Here is a 17,503-nt window from a genome sequence, read left to right on the forward strand (position 1 = left end):
TTATTCTATCTTGACCTCCAGCCTATCGAAGGTGCCACCACATTTAGGGTGGGTCTTTTCCCTCAGTTAATCCCTCTTTGGAAACGCCCCTCATGAAATACACACAGAGGTGTGCTTTTCTATCTAGGGTATTGTTTTGTTTCTGGACAAGCAAGATTAACCATCTCAAGAGGGCCACAGAAAGATTACAGTCAGGATTAAGCTGTAAGGTTGCACCCCTACCTGCCCCAGCCAACAGCAAAAATTTTAGAATACTTCCTGTATTTATCCAGAGCCCTCTACTGAGAAATGCTGAAATTAATTCTGTTTATTGTGCAGTATATATTGGAGTACACCTGAGTTGGAAGATAGTAAAATACAGTAGTCAAAACAAAATCTACTTAGGCTTCATGAAAGTAAACTACTAAAAACAGAAGTTACAGCTGGGGATATAACTTAGTAGTAGAGAGCTTGCCTAGCATGTGTAAAGCTGGGTTTCATTCCTCAGCATTAGCAACACATGTGAGAGGGACTGTTAGTAATGATTACAATTTTGATTCGTCAGGGAGAATTAAACAAATTTTATATACCTTTTAGAATGGTCTCACTATCAAAAGCAATACATAGGTTTATAATCAGAATTTTGCTTAACTGAATCATACTGAAAAAAAAAACAATAGATAAAGATTTGTAGTATTCTGCCAAGGCAATGTTTAGTGGGAAAATTATAACTATAAATGTTTATATTAGCAAAGTAGAAAGATTTAAAATCAACTATTACTAATCTCCCACCTTAACAAGCCAGAATAAAATAACAAATTAGTTCAATGTAAGTAAAAGAAATGAATAAAATAGAAATAAATGAAATATAAAATAGGTAAACAATAGAGAGAAAGTGGTATCAAAAGTGAATTTTTGAAAAGATTAACAAAATAAATAATCCCCAAGACACATACTTCATGGAAAAGAAAAGCAAAAATTGCTAATCTCAAGAATTGAAAGGGAAGCATCGGTACAGATTGATACTGAAAGAATATGTTCTGAGTAACCTCATGTCAATAAATTTGAAAACTTAAATAAAATGAATAGATTCCTCAAACACTCACTACACACACTGAAGTGTTTCAAGAGTCTTGATGTATGGAACTTAGTGTGATATATCTACACATGAGAGAGAGAGAGAGAGAGAGAGAGAGACTGTTTCCATCAAAAGGTGATAAGATACTGGCCTATGCCCTCCAAAGGATTACTCCATTATGGACTAAAACCTTGTTCCCCTTAAACCTGGCACCTGTGGCTCACGCCCTTAATTCTAGCTACTTGGGAGGCTGAGATCACAGGATCTTGGTTCAAGGCCAGCCCAGGCAGAGTTGGTGAGAACCCATCTCCAAAATAACCAGAGGAAAATGGACTAGAGGTGTGGCTCAAGCGGTAAGAGTGTCTGTTTTGCAAACGAGAAGCCCTGAGTTCAAACTGCAGGCCCACCAGAAAGAGAAAGAGAGAGAGAGGGGAGAGAGAGAGAGAGAGAGAGAACACTTGTTCCCTTTAGAACAAAGTACATGTGTTTTCTCTGTCCACTTTATAGGGGATTCAAGTCTTAGAGAGGAAAAGAAGCCAGAGTATTTGTTACAAATGAGAAATCTCACTTTATTCAGAACAAAGAAACAGGTTTATGGAGCTGAATGAAGATGGGTCCTTGTCTAGCTCCCATTTTTAAGGAGGCTTAAAATCTGTGGCCCAGGCTCATTTTCCAGTAGGATCGCAAAGGGTTAGGCCAAATCAGAGAGTGGGAGGTGGGATGTGGGCAGCCTCTCAATGAGGTAAGGATTTGACTTGGGGCAGGCTTTTCCAGGCAAGTTCCAGGAACCCATACTGGGCGATGCCTATAGGTTGGACAGTATCCACTGTGTTCTGCCCAGGGAGGGGTATCACATCATGGAACTTGAGGGAACCTGCAGGGGTATGGGAGCCACCACAAATCAGGCAGTACAACAACCGCTCGCCAGGCACTAGCTCCATGGCCTTCAGGGCCTCATTGTAGATGAGCTCATGGGGTTGAGGCTCCTCTCTCAGTAGCAGCTCCCGTAGCAGCCTCTGGATTTGGGGAGACTTAAGCTGGTACAGGTCCACGATCTGATGGAACTGTTCCATCCAAGCAGCGGTGTCTTCGGCATATCGCTGCTGCAGCATTCGCAAAACATGGTACAGTGCCACAAATGTCTCCCACGGAGGAAGCTTTTCCTTTTTTCTTGAGATTGGCTGTGTCTTCTCCAACTTAGGCAATCTTGGAAACTTTCCCTTACCCTTAAAAGCTGCAAGGTCCTTCTGAAACATTAGTGCCAGGGTTTGTTTGTCCACAGAAGCATGGGCACGCATGAGAATGTCTCTTTTGGCAGGATAAGAATGTCGCATCTCCATGTCTTTGACAGCATTGGATAACTGCCGTATCCGTGCACTCCTGTAAGGTTCTCCTAGAACATGCCAGTTTACAGCCATTGGGTCTGTAATCCTCTTGGTGGTTGATGGTAATGCTAATACTGGGATGGACACTGCTTTCTTCTTTGCTTTGGAAGATGTAGGGAGCTCCACTCTCCCCCTCAAGGGTGGGAGGTCCTTCTGGAACATCGAGGCCAGGGAATTTTTATCCGCAGAGGGATAGACAGCTGTGGGAACATCCTTTCTGCTTGGATGAAGGTGCTTTGTGTCCTTGACTGCAAGGGGCAACTGTTGTGCCTGCTTCTTCCTGTAGGATTCAGCCAAGAGATGCCATGGCGTTTGAATCTTGTTGGTGGCTGATGCTAACACTGATTCAGGGGTATACAGTGGTTCTGGCTGACTTTCTCCTTCTTTTCTTCTAATTGGAGGGATCACTTTTAAATGGATTGGACTCAAAACATCCTTACAGGGTTGTGATATATCAGTGTGACTCAGGTCTAGGATCTGTCTGAGGTGCTTAGCAATGATCTTAAGATTGGACAGATGTATGCAATCCCAGTATCCCTTTGAAGTATAGTCTCTGAGGAGTTGGCTCAGTCGATAGAAGCTGTCCCTAGAGAGTTGCTCACCTGCTTCTAACCTCATTAAGATATTGTTAATCCAATCCCCATCTGAGACTCTTGCTTCTGAGTCAGCTGGCTTTTTAAGTGCAGATGTAGGAGCAGGGACTGGGGCTGGAGACTGGCCCACAGTTTTCCCCATTACAAAATCCCAATGTGCCAAGGACCACTTCCCCTTGTGACCTTTGGGTCTACGTTTAGATTTCTGTGGTTTCATGATATTATCAGGTAATTGGAATGCTGGCCTGCAGAGCTCTTCTGGGATCTGAGTCTTTAAGCCTGTTTGCATATGCTTAAGTTTCTCCAAGAGCATGATCTCTTGTCTTCTCTTACTTGTTATGGGGGATACTCTAAGAACTTGACTGTCTTGGTTTTTCAAGTCCAAATGATCTTCTGACACTTTCACAGGTGGTATTTTGAAGGGGCTCTTGTCCACAAGTCTGAAGTCTTTCTTTTCATGGAGCAAGCTCTCTTTCTTAGATAGCATTTTCCTTCTAGCTGTACCCTCCCTTTCCGTAGCAAGACCCTCACCTTCTATCACTGGTTTGGATAATCCCACTTCTTTGGAGAGTTCTGATTTCAACATTCTCTCCTCTTCTGAAAGTCCGCTCTTTCCCTCTTCCTCACTCAGGCTCTCCTCTTCCTCCTCGCTCAGGCTCTCCTCCTCCTCTTTGCTCAGGCTCTCCTCCTCCTCTTCCCTCAGGCTCCTCTCCTCCTTGCTCAGGCTCTCCTCCTCCTCGCTCAGGCTCTCCTTCTCTTTGCTCAGGCTCTCCTCCTCCTGCTGCTCCTGCTCCTCCTCCTCTTCGCTCAGGTGCCCCCACTCCTCCTGGAGCAGGTGCTCCATCTCTCCCTCATCTGGGCCCTCTGTTTTACTCAGCCTTTCTTTCACCTTAGTCAGCCTCTTTGCTGTTTTCCTTTTTTGAGCCAAACTCTTTTCCCTATGCTCCTCAACCAGGTCCTCCAATTTCTCTTCCCTTAGGCTCAACTTTTTCTTCTTCACCAGGTGTCTACTTTTTTCTTTCTTGGCCAGAATCTCCTTTTCTCTTTCCTCTATTCTTGCCTCATCTTTCCCCTTCTTATATAGACCTTCTTTTCTTTCCTCCTCAGTCCAGTTCTCAGGTGAGACCTCTAAGAGTTTATCTCTGACACCATCTAATATCCACTTCGCCTGGGTTTTTTCTGGTTCACTCTCCTCCAATTTCTCTTCCTGCAGGCTTGCCTTTTTCTTTATCTTCACCAGGTGTCTCCTGGTCTCTTTCTTGGTGGTAAGCTCCTCGTCTTCCCTTTCAGCTAGGCTTGCTTCATCTTTCCCCTTCTTACATAGACTGTCTTCTCTTTCCTCTTCAGTCCAGCTCTCAGATGAGACTTCCAAGAGTTTATCTTTGACACCATCTAATATCCACCTCACCTGGATATTTTCTGGTTCACTTTCCTGCAGTTTCTCTTCCCTCACATTTACCTTTTCTTTCTTCTTCACCAGGTGTCTTTTTTTCACTTCCTTGGGCAGGATCTCCTCTTCTTCCCCTTCTTCTAGGCTTGCCTCATCTTTCCCCTTCTTAGATAGACCTTCTTCTGTTTCTTTTTCAGTCCAGCTGTCAGGTGAGACCTCTAAGAGTTTATCTCTGACACTGTCTAATATCCACTTCACCTGGGTTTTTTCTGGTTCACTCTCCTCTTCCTTTAGGCTTACCTTTTTCTTCTTCACCAAGGGTCTCTTTTTCTCTTCTTTGGGCAGGATTTCCTCCTCTTCCCCTTCCTCTAGGCTTTCCTCATCTTTCCCTTTCTTAGATAGACCATCTTCTTTTTCCTCCTCAGTCCAGTTCTCAGATGAGACCTCTAAGAGTTTCTCTCTGACACCATCTAATTTCCACTTCACCTGGGTTTTTTCTGGCTCACTCTCCTCCAGTTTCTCTTCCCTTGGGCTTACCTTTTTCTTCTTCTTCTTCACCAGGTGTCTTTTTTTCTCTTCCTTGGGCAGGATCTTCTCCTCTTCCCCTTCCTCTAGGCTTGCCTCATCTTTCCCCTTCTTAGATAGACCATCTTCTCTTTCCTTCTCAGTACAGCTCTTAGATGAGACCTCTAATATCCACTTCACCTGGGTTTTTTCTGGTTCACTGTCCTCCAATTTCTCTTCCTTCAGACTTATCTTCTTCTTCACCAGGTGTCTTTTTTTCTTTCCTTTGGGCAGGATTTCCTCCTCTTCCCCTTCTTTTAGGCTTGCCTCATCTTTCCCCTTCTTAACTAGACCTTCTGTTTCCTTCTCAGTCCAGTTCCTAGATGAGACCTCTAAGAATTTATCACTGACACCATCTAATATCCACTTCACCTGGGTTTTTTCTGGTTCACTCTCTTCCACTTTCTCTTCCCTTGGGCTTACCTTTTTCTTCTTCTTCACCAGGTGTCTTTTTTTCTCTTCCTTGGGCAGAATCTCCTCCTCTTCCCCTTCCTCTAGGCTTGCCTCATCTTTCCCCTTCTTAGATAGACCTTCTGTTTCCTTCTCAGTACAGCTCCCAGATGAAACCTCTAAGAGTTTATCTTTGACACCGTCTAATATCCACTTCACCTGGGTTTTGTCTGGTTCAATCTCCTCCACTTTCTCTTCCCTTGGTCTTACCTTTTTCTTCTTCTTCACCAGATGTCTCTTTTTCTCTTCCTTGGGCAGGATCTCCTCCTCTTCCCCTTCCTCTAGGCTTGCCTCATCTTTCCTCTTCTTAGCTAGACCTTCTTCTGTTTCCTTCTCAGTCCAGCTCTCAGACGCAAGCTCTAAGAGTTTATCTCTGATACTGTCCAATATCCACTTCACCTGGGTTTTTTCTGGTTCACTCTCTTCAACTCTCTTCAGAAGCTCCCCTAGCTGTCTTTTTCCTAGCAGGTTGTTCTCCTGGATCTTTCTTAATATAGCCTCTACCTGGATTTTATCCAATAAAACCTTTTTCTGGACCTCCTCTAATAGCCTTTGGTCCTCCTCCAAGCCTTCTTTATTATTTAGTGTTCTTGCTTTGGTTACTGGTCTGTCACCTTCTAGTTTTCTCTCTTTCTTAGTCTGTTCCATCTCTTCTTCAGTTACTTCCTCTTGTTCCTGAAAAAATTTCTGTCTGTGATCATCAGTTTCACCCTTTCCCATAATGGATGTTCTCTCTTCCTCATTTATTTCCATCTCCTCTATAGGCACTGAACTCATTTCTTTAATTATACTAACCAGGACTGTCAACAGTTGTCTCTTTTTCTTCTCTATGTTTTTTCCCCTGAAACTAACCTCTTTCTCTTCAGAACTAATCCTTTCCATGTCCAGTTTCCTTGTTGCCTGTATTCTTTCCTCTTTAGTTATTTTCCCCCACTTTTCAACATGTCTCCCCTTGGTTCTAACATCATAGGCTAATTTCCTCTCTTCCTGGGACAATTTATCCTCTTCTTTCACAATTTCTTTGTCTTCTTGGGTTATCTTTTTCTTTCTCTTTATTTTCTCAATTCCTGCACTGGCTTTGGCCTTTTCTTCCTTAGCATGATGCCTCTCTTTTTTGGCCAGTTTACTATCTATTGGGGTGAGTTTCTTTTCTAATGTCATTTTTTCTTTTTTCTTGGCCTCCTCCTCTCTTTCCTGTAATTGTTTCTTTGTGTCACCAGCATGCCTCTCCTTTTCTAGGTCCACAATCTCTTGTTCCCAAGATGGTCTCTTCTTCTCAGTTGTTTTCTCCTCTTTCTGGGCCCTTCTCTCCCCTCTCCAAGCTTTTCTTGTCTTTTCCAAGACATACATATCTTCTTGTGACAATTTCTTCATTTCCCCAAACTTTTCATCTTTTTCTAGGTCTAGTTTCTCTCTTTTCCTAGCTAAATGCTTTTTCTCCTTGGCCTCTTCCTTCTCTTTCTGTTCTTGCTTCTCTTCCTGGTCTCGTTTCTCCTGTTCATCCTGTTCCCTGACATGCTCTTTCTTTTCGTGGGTTTGTCGCTTTTTATGGGCTTTTTTTTCCCCTTTTACAGACCATTTCTTCTTTTTTGGGGCCAACTTATTCTCTTGCTCTTCCGAGCTCTCCCTTCTTGGTGCTTGTTTTCTCTCCTCCTCAGACCATTCCTCCTCTTCTCTGGGTAAATGATCCCGGGCCAATGTACCCTGATCGCGGGCCTTTTCCTTCTCTTCCTCCACAGGTTTCTCCTTCGCGCAGCTGTATTTCCTTTTTTCATGGGACTGCTTCTTCCCTTCTCCAGCTTGTCCCTCTGTGTCCCGGAGTAGTGCCTCCTCTTCCCAAGCCTGTTCCTCTTTTCTCCCAGTCAGTTCTTCCTCTTCCTCATCCACTTCCTTCCTTTCCTGGGCCAGGCTCCTCTCTGGGAACAGCAGCCTCTCCTTCTCGGTCCCCATACCTTCTTGGTGGGCCTGCACAATCTCTTCTGAGTCCCACTTTCTCCTTTCCAGGGTTGGCTTCACCTCCTTCCAGATCACTTTCTTTCTTTTTCCAACTGCTTCACTCTTTTTCCCAGTCAGTCTCTTTTCCTCTAAGACTAACTTCTGGCCTCCTGTAGTTAATTTCCTTTGTGGGGGAACATGCTTTTCTTTTTCCTGTGCCATTTTTTCATTAAGATAGATTTGGTTTTTTATATTCTTGGACAGTTTTTTCTTTCTTTGCATAGATTTTTTCTCAGATTTTTCCAGTTTCCTTTCTTCCTCAACTATTTCCCATTTTTGCTTAGCTACTTTCCTTACTGCCTTCTTAAATTTCCTTTGCTCTAAAACGAGGTGATCTAAGAAAGCAACTTTCTTGTGTTTTGGAGAAAGTTCTGCATCTTCCTTTAGCATATCGTTATCCTCTTGTTCTCTCAATAATATTGTCCCTTTATCTTTGATGGTTCTTTTAGTTACTTTTTCTGTTAGGATGGGTGGTTTTTTAAATTTTCTATCTAATTCTGGTGAGAATGTCTTCTTTAAAAGGGGGCAGATCTCTTGGAAGAGATCCCAGCTGGGCTTTCGGTCTGCAAGCATCACCCAAGCCAGGTCCACTAATTCTTTACTCAGATCTCTCATCATTCCTGGATGGGAACTTGCTATCCTTGGGGTGATAAGAGAGCAAACGTCCTCTCGCCAAGACCTAGTGTCTGTTCTACTCACACGTCCAGGGGCCCCAGCTAAACCACGACTATTTTCAGGTTTCTTCCTTGTACCTTCTGGCTCATAAGTCTTGGGTTTCTGCCTTGTACCTTCTTCTGGCTCAGAAGTTCGTATGACTTCTTCCTTGTGTTTCTGCCTTGTACCTTCTTCTGGTTCAGGAGTTTGTACAACTTCATCCTTGGGCTCCTCTATAGTCATCTCTGAAATACCCTTTGAAGCCCCTTTTGATTCCCGCTTCCTGTGTATTAGTTTGGGGGCTTTTTTTGTTGTTCTTCTCCAAAGCTTTCTAATATGTTTTTGTCTTTCTAGCCTAGGGATCACTTCTCTATCACCTTTCACACTACGTTGATCTGTGTCCTCTGTGACCTCCAGATCTCCTATGGCCTTCTTAGTTTCAGCATCATCCTGGGATTTGTCTGGGCTGAGTGGCAGTTCTGGCCATAAGGCAACATCCTGGGTATCACTCTGCCCTGACTTCCTGGTCTCTCTTTGTTTATCTGTATCCTCTGAAGGCACCAACACCGAGCTAATCTTTTTCATTTCTATCCTTTTGTGCTTCCTGGCAACAATCAGGGCCTTTTTAACTGCAGAGATATTAGAAGAAAAATAGTTTTAAAAAACACAGCAGTCTCTTTAATATCTAGTTCAGTGAACTGTTATTAGAGATACAAAGGCAAAGGAGACTAAAGCTTTAGAATTTGCAAATTCTCAGTTTCATTCAACCTTTAATATCCTTAAGAAATTAGACCTTGGTACTTGTGAGGTAGATCTTTCTCAGGCTACTTTCTGTGAATGAGATCCTCCCACTTAACTGCTCCCACTCCTGGAGAACTTCATTCTGAGCGAGGTTAGCCAGGCTCAGAAGACCGAAAACCATATGGTCTCTCTCATATGCAGTCTTTAGATCTAGGGCAAATGCAGCAATGTTGTAGGACTTGGGTAACAACAAGGGGAGAACATATATGGAAGGTACAGGGTTGGATAGAAAACCCAAAACATGAAAGCATTTGATGTCCCCACTCCAGAGGAATTAATATAGAAACCTTAAAGTGACAGAGGTCAACATGAGAAGGGGATCAAGAACCAGTGTAAAGATCAGTTAGAGATGAATCAACATGGGTTGTAACACATTTGTACATGAAAGCAATGCTAGGAATATCTCTGTATAGCTGTCCTTATCTCATCTAGCAAAAATGCTATGTCTTTCTTATTATTATGTCTTCTCTTCAACAAAATTAGAGATAAGGGCAGAACAGGTTCTGCCTGGAAGCCAGGGAGAGAGGGGGAGAGGGTAGAGGCAGGGGCAGGGGGGAGAAATGACCCAAACAATGTATGCACATGTGAATAAATGAATAATAAAAAATTATATTTAGGAAAAAATATATAAATGTATCACAAAGCAAAAAAAAAAAAAACTGTTCCCACTGGTATGCTTTTGTGTGTGTGTGTGTGTATCTTTGTCTTATTGGTCCTGCCTTAATGAGGTTAGCCCCAAACATGCCCTGTACACCATCCCATACATACTAAGCTCTCTGCTCTTTGCTCGAATATGTCTCTTTCTTTTCTTCAGTTCAGTGATCTTTTTAGGTTCTGGCAAAGGCATGAATGTTTGTTCAGCAATGAACTCAAGATCATCATCCTTTGGTATATTAAAAGGAAAAGTAAATGGTTTGTCTTTACGTGACAAGGTCAGATTTTCATTTAGCTGCTGCTGCATAAGAGAAAGCAGACACTGGATATCACTTGCTTGAATCCCCAGCAGCTGCCCCAGAGAGGTTTCTCCAATCATTTCCAGCCTACAAAAGAAAGAAGGACAATACTGAACTAGGGATAAGACAAAATTAAAAGAGAGTTACAATGCAAGAGGCAAGGATAAAGTAGTCATTTAAAACAAAATAGGCTGAAGTAAAAGATGGATAAAGAAGAATGATCACTGGAAAAATGGTGGAAGAGGAGGAAAGAAAAATATCCCTTTGCAGAGAGGCATTAAGGGAAACATAATAGAGGGAGGGAACTTGTTCAGAGTACACTGTTTGCATCTATGACATTACCACAATGAAACCCTTCTTGTACTATGAAATGTATGCTAATAAAAAGTAGTAAAGAAAAAGTATAAAAGAAAGATAGAAAGAAAAAAGTCCCTATGGCTCCAGAAAATCTACTGAAAAAGGGGGAAGATTTATCAAGCAAAGAGGGAGCAAAGGAAAGAAAACTAGTTCAGGTTTAAGTGATTAAAATTGTTTTTAAACAGCTCCTAGCTACAGCGACACTACAAGGTACACGTCAGGTGACTAGAGGTAGAGCCTTGTACTTAGGAAGTGTCCAATAAACGCTCCTTGGCTTTTGTTGTATGCATCCAAAGGATTAATAGGGTGAGTTTTGGTGCCGAGGAATAACTGTAAGTCTTTGTAAAGTTTAGTGGTGTCTTTGTCAAGGTCACATCCCAAAACCTAAAAATGCTGCATATAGTAGAACTTTATGTGACCAGGGGGGTTCCAAATCTTAAATCTGCCAGGGGACTTATCTTGAGATGTGGACAAGCAAAGGTTAAGAGTAAGACCATACCCCTGACAGACAACAAAGTGGTTGGAGAGGATCTGGGGAGGTTTGGTGTTATTTGCCTGGAATATAACAGTCATAAAATTCCCTTCTCAGGCAAGTATTTCCAGGAGATTGCCTGGTTTTTGTGTCCTTGCCACCTCTCTGACCTGTCATGCTACCAAGAATAATTGGTCTTCTTCAGAGAGATGGCTCACCTGGCTACAGGGGTAAATGCATCAATCAGCTCATCCACCAGCTAAATTAGAGCCAGAATATCTGAATGTAAACATGTATACATTGGAAAGCATGTGTTTTGGGGGTTTTCTTTTGTAATTATTACCAAGTATCTTCAGAGATTATTTTCTGCCTTCAGAAACAAAGGAATGGATAAGGGAAAAGAAAGTAGGTTATGGTCATGGCAGACACTTCTCATTGCAGTCTGGTTCCAAGGAAAAGTTCCATAATTTTCCACATTGACTGGCATTTCCTTTGACATCAATACATGCCAGGGAGGAAGAAGTCATCCTGCTTAATCGTATCTTATATCTTGGGGTTTAACTCTGGTGAATGAAAAATATAGGCATATATACAGGGCTCCCCAAGACTCTTGTGGCAATGGATCAAACCTAGTGGCGTATTTGAATCTGGGAGTTCCCAGGGCCTCGTTTTGAAAAGACTTGAACTACAGTTGGGAAGAAAAGCCCAAAAACAAGTGCTCAGTTTTCTCTGCTATGAGTCCATGTTCTGACTTTACATTGTCAGTTTTGCAAGGTGACACTTAGGCACTTGCCTAAGTTTATCTGGTGGCACTTGTTTCCTAGCCCTTTTATCTAGCTCAGAATTTAAGAAAGGAAGGACCCCTTTGCCAGGAAAACATGCATATACTCAAAATTTTACTTGGAATTTCAGGGCATTCATAGGCCCTTCTTTTCCAGGACCTAGGCATCTTATGTGAGGAAGTCCTATTCATAGCACTGGTCCAGTAGGCCCTGATCTTGCTAGTCTTTCTTAAAAGAACATAGTGACAATTCATTTTGTTTCCTGCATAATCTACACTTGGGAAATGCCCACCACTTTTTTCCTTGGGCTTCAGGATGGAATTTCCAGTTTCCCTGATCTTCCCTCTCCTGAAAACTAAGATCAAGGAGAAGTGAGGCGTCTTCTTGGTTTGGCATGAGTGAAATTAGCACTATTTGGCTTTTTAGACCCTAGACAGGCAAGTTAGTTGGACCTTTTCCTTGCGTATTCTGAACTCCAGAACTATTGCCCTTTGTTCTGCTGGTAATGATGTAGTAGGCTTCTGGGGATGTTAATCTTGAAAAAAAGTGAGTCTGACATTACATGTGGTTTTCATCAGTGTCCACCCCCAAATAGGCCTTCCCTTTGTGCTCTCTCTTTCTCTCTCTCATTCCTCATCTTGCCATCTAAGCAATTGGCAAGGGTATGCCAGACCTGGATTATACTGAAAACATGCTTAGATCCTTTTAGATCAGCAGGTGTTGCAATTTTGGTTCATAGGACCCTAAAAAACATAGCTATGGAATCCAGTTAGAGGTGTACCAGTGCCTTAAAATGTGCCAGTTATGAAGCAGTTAATTAGTTTGGTTGGCTCCAGAGTTAACCTATCAGGAATAATGTTATATATGTTACTAATGTACTGTAGAACATTTGGGAAATTAGATTACTTTAAATGATGTATTGCAAAGTCATGAAAAAAAAACATTCAAAGGTATGGAAGCCTAGGGTTTATTTCTCAGATCTGTCTTACTAAATAAAGGAACAGGGAGGAGCTGGAGATGAATAGTAGAATGCTTGCCTAGTATGTGTGAGGCCCTGGTTTTAATCTCCAGCACCACTACCCCCCTCAAGAAAAGGGGACAGTGTTTATACTCTTGACCTATAAAATGGAGCTGATATCCTCTAGCATCTCTACCTCGTGTGGTTGTTAATCAATTAAACAAAATAAGTTCTTTACTTATAATTCTATAGAAATAAAATAAGCTATCATAAAAATAGAAGGAGGAGGACTGGAGGTATGGATCAAGTGGTAGGGCACCTGTTTTGCAAACAGGAAGCCCTGAGTTTAAACCCCAGTGCCACTAAAAAAATATGAGGACTGAGGGTATAACTCAGTGATAGAGCAGTTGCACAGCATGTCTGAGGCCCTGGGTTCAATCCTTAGGAAGCAAAAAAAGAATAATAGCAAGGAATATAGTAGTTAAGGTGAACAAAATGCTTGTTTGGGGGTATTTGTGGATTTGAGGAATCTTAAAAAAGTAAGGAAATGATAGAAAAATAAGTTATTCAGTAGTCAGAAGAGATAGGTACTGGGTGGAAAAAGAGCAAATAGAAACAAGGAACACTGGGGGAGGAAAAGAATTGAAAAAGGGCTGGGGGAAAGGGCAAGATATACAAAATAGAACAAAGGAAACTTCTTGCAATTGCTTTAAGTGGGGCGGAGAGGGGTTGAGGGGGAGAGACGATGAGGACAGTGTACCTACCTAATCTACAATATTAGTCTAATTGGAAATGTCACTATGAAGTCCCCTGTATAATGAATATATCCTAATAAAAAAAGAAAAGAGCAAGAAGCAATCATGTTCTGGAAAACAGGAACTAGAAGTAATCAGAAGAGAGGAAGAGCACCACCCAACTTACTGCATTTCCTGGAGAGTTTCTTGATTCTTCAGCAGGTGCACCAGCATGGTCTTGGTTTGTATGCCTGTGTATCTTGTCATAAGGTGCAAAGCCTTAGTTCGCACATTCTTATTGCTGTCCATCAATCCCATGGCAAGTGGAATAGCAAAAAGATGGCTCATGAAGCCTAGTTTCTCTAGCATCTCCCAGGCTAGCTCACGGATATGTGGATTGTAATGGGTTGTATCTTTCAGCAGGCGACAAACCGTCTCAGTGCGCAACTTTGCTGGTATTTGGTAAGTAGCAAAAATTTGTGCCATGAAATTAAAATATTTCTTGTATTGCTCTGCAGAACAGTAAACTGTGAGATTGAGAATGGTCTCTATTAGATTTTCTACAAGCCCATCACTAAATTTTCTTCCCACCCAATTTTGGTTTGACATGCTTTCAAGGACACTAAAGGAAGTTCTTTTCTGCTCCTTGAGGTCATCTGCCTGTTTTCTTCTTGAGACTTTCTCTTCTAGAGTCACAGATGACAGTGTCTTGGGTTTTAAGGATTCAGTCAAGTCCCAGTCCTTATCTTGGTAGGGTGAGGACAAATCACAGTGTAGGAAGACTGGGGTTCCCTCGGGCCAAAGGCAGGCACGGATCACTGAATTGGGGATGTAGCAATCAGGTGCAAAGGGCCATTGGCGCTGTTTACCAAAGAAGTTCTGTAACACGGGGTAGCTGTTCAATCCATCCCAGCCCACCAGCTGTAATTGAGCAGGAACATAGGGACGCTTATGCTTGGGCTTAAAAGTAGAGAAATCGGTACCCTCAACTTCCAAAGAGAGCAATTTGGGTGTCTTATGAGTCACAAGGGATGTACGTTTCTCTTCTTCTACAACATGGGGCACAGTATTATCAAAGGCAATGACCCGTTTGTTGACAAGGGTCTCTAGCCCCTGTAATTCCTGCAACTCTTGTCCCAGGTAGACAAATTTGGGTACAAACACTGTTTCAAATGAAAATAAGAAGCTAGGAAGGAAGGGCTTAGGGACTTCTTGTATTTCATCTTCATTGTTTAGGTAACTTAGATGAATCAGCTGTGTCGGAGGGAGCAATTTCAAGCAGGATACTATGTAGATACTCTGATTGAATGTCAAAAGCAGGTCACCCCAATTATTGGCAAAGCAGAGTGGACCAAAGTTCAATGCTGAGTCCAACTCAGTTACAAGTTTGCCACAGAAGTCCCAAATCCGAACTGAACCATCAATGGCCCCTGTGACAAAAATTTTCAAAGAAAAGCAGACATCAAATGAAGTGATAGCACAGTTGTGCAGGCGTTTTGTTCTTTCAGACATAGAGCTTTGTTTCAATTCTGATATTAGACTGTCTTGATAGCGCCAGAGACACCAGCAAGACTTCTCAGTAATGGCACCCACCAAATCTGGCAAGAGTATCACATGTTTTAAGGGGTAAACACAGGTGATTTTGCTAACGGGCTGTAAGATTACCTTTCTGTCCTGAAGCACAGCCTCTGTTAGATGTATAATGTTATCTCTACCGTAGGAACATAGTAAGGAGTTTTCTTGTTCACCTTCCAGGGTAGATAATGCCAACACTGCACCAGAGTGAACAGTCTTCTGTATTCGGGCATAATTATATTGGGAGAGGATTCTCAAAATGCCACTCTCATGTCCAGAGAACATCAGTCCTTTTAGGCTCTTACCCAAATAAGACATACTGGCATAGGCCAAGCAGCTTACTTTATCCCTGTGGTTTTCTGAAGTGCACACAAGATATTTGGCTGTACAAGGAGAGCGTGTTGCATCAAACACCAGCACCTCTGGGCTGCCTATTGCCACAAAGAGCTCATCTCTCCCTGAGTCATAGGCCCAAGCCACAGCCTTATCCATGACAAGTAGAGGCCAGGTGACAATCAAGAGATCCCCAGTTATTGGAGACAGGAAGCGCAATAAACCATCCTCAGTGGCACACAGGATCCGAGTCCAATTATGCCCACAGCAGACCCGCCGCAACCACTGGGGAGCAGAACCACAGACGTTGAACAGGCTGTAAAAGTAGGGCAGTTGCTGCACTGAGAAGGTAGAGGTAGTCTGGCAGAAAAATGTGATGTTATCAATAAATTGCAGTCGCTGCAGATCCTCATCAATACTCAGTTGCCTCAGCAAGTTCCCAGAAGCAAGATTCCATTCCCTCAGCACACCTTCCTGGCCTGCTGTTAGTAAGGTATGGGTCTCTGGCCGACTGTGGACACATATCACTGATGAAGAATGGGCCTGGAAGCTGTGAAGGAAGTTACCCTGGTCTAAACCCCAAGCATGGATCTCTCCAGCCTTGTTTCCAGCATAGAAAGTACCCTGAGAGACACAAGTAAAGGAGCAAGTGATGGAGTGGCCACTGGCTACGAGAGTGAACCTCTTAAGTTCTTTCAGCAGGCCCTGCCCCTCGTGGGTAAAAACCCTCACCACATTCTCACACAGAGCCAACAAGGAGCCACAGGGACCATTCAGGGAAAGACCCTGTACAAGCTCTTGACCAGGCATGGGAACTGTTTGAGCCATCTGGAGGCCCCTGCCATTTGGTAAGATAAACCAGGTAACCACAGCCCCGGAGGTGCCAGACAGCAGCATCTCAGTTTCTGCATTGTAGCATAGGCAGCTTATGGAGAAACGACAGGGCACTGTACCCAGAGATGTGAATGCTTGATGCTGATCTCCAAAGAGCCGCAGGTGCATGTCACCACAGTAAGCAATTAACATGTGATGGGAGCCCGTGTGGACCATTGCTTCAACGGGTGGCACTTGATCCATCATGTGAAATGTCATCTTCTTAATCATTCCCTTCACTTCTGTATTAGTTTCCTGTATCCAAAGTACTCCCTAGAAGAAGATGGAAATGAGAGCCTGATCATGGAAGATGACCTATCAAAAGTATGCTGAATATTTTAATCCCTGTTCCCTCTGTGGACGAAGGAAAGACAGAATGTCGGAAGTTTCCTAGTACTAGGTGTAGGGCATGTGACAGAACTACCAGGTTGAAGTCCCTTTTCTTGGCCTTCAGTCTATGTTACAGGGAATATGAATTCTATGGGCCTGCTAACTAGAGGTGAAAAAGGATCACTACACCTAGATAAATGGGGATATGGAGATGGGTATTAAAGTGAACTAACTCAGAGTCACTCCATCTTTCTGAAATCTGGGAAATTTAGATAGGGTGCATGTAAATGGAAAATGGAAAAACAAAGGAAGAGAAAAAAAGGTGAAGTTTTACCTGCACTTGTTTTCCATACGGTTCCACCCAGTCTAAGGAGACAAAATACGTGTCATCATTGGAGTAGAAGCAGACAAAAGGCTTGTTCTGGGAGTGGTGAGACTCCTGGTACAGAGACTCAGGCCAGTCACTCAGGACAATGACATCTTCATCAATCTGAAAGAGAAGAGTGGCTTGAGCTAACAGACCTGAGTCTCCACTCATTCATTCATTTAATTAATTTTTGTTGAGGGATTAGTGGGCATTCATTGTTTTTAAGCCAGCCAGTATTCATTTATCCCACTACTATAGGACAAAATTATTTGGGGAGTCATACCTCCCTTACCCTCAGTCCTCAACAGAATACATTCTTACTGACCAGTGCACTTCTCAGGCTTTCTCAGTCAAGATTGCATAAGAAAAATTAAGTCTCAGACAGGATGCAGTGCTCAATCCTGTAATCCTAGCTACTCCAGAGGCAGAGATCTAGAGGATTGTGGTTCAAGGTCTATCCAGGCAAAAAGTTTGTGAGACCCCCATCTCAATCCATAAAAGCAGGGCATGGTGGCATATGCCTGTCTTCCCACTTATGCAAGAAACATAAATAAAAGATTGTGGTCTAGGGTAGCCCAGGCATGAAGTGAGACCCTATCTCAAAAATAACTAGCCAGGCCCCGTGGCTCACACCTGTAATCCTTGCTACTCATGAGGCAGCGATCAGGAGGATCACAGTTCAAAGCCAGCCTGGGCAAGTAGTTCAAGAGACTCTATCTTGAAAAAAAACCCATCACAAAAAAGGGCTGGTGGAGTGGCTCAAGGTGAAGGCTCTGAGTTCAAACCCCAGTACTGCAATAAGTAAATAAATAAATAAAGCTGTGTGGGGTGGCTCAACCCTGTAATCCTAGGTACCTGGGAGGCTAAGATCCAAAGGATC

The 17,503-nt window shown here is 42.8% G+C and overlaps 1 protein-coding gene and 1 pseudogene across 1 annotated transcript; one reads left to right on the plus strand and one right to left on the minus strand.

Annotated features, from left to right (window-relative positions):
* Window positions 1–1,791: 1,791 nt before the first annotated feature.
* Window positions 1,792–16,145, minus strand: LOC141418190 (WD repeat-containing protein 87-like). The gene is made up of 7 exons (XM_074058624.1): window positions 13,333–16,145; window positions 9,658–9,929; window positions 8,478–8,717; window positions 7,016–7,544; window positions 4,444–4,627; window positions 3,717–3,861; window positions 1,792–2,450 (listed from the first exon to the last, which is right to left on the minus strand). The coding sequence occupies exons 1-7, from the start codon at window positions 16,143–16,145 to the stop codon at window positions 1,792–1,794; spliced, it is 4,842 nt and encodes a 1,613-aa protein (XP_073914725.1).
* Window positions 10,189–10,939, plus strand: LOC109703193 (ribosomal protein uL30-like; annotated as a pseudogene).
* Window positions 16,146–17,503: the final 1,358 nt, after the last annotated feature.

This window comes from Castor canadensis, chromosome 16, assembly GCF_047511655.1.
Source record: "Castor canadensis chromosome 16, mCasCan1.hap1v2, whole genome shotgun sequence".
In the NCBI taxonomy this organism is placed as follows: domain Eukaryota; kingdom Metazoa; phylum Chordata; class Mammalia; order Rodentia; family Castoridae; genus Castor; species Castor canadensis.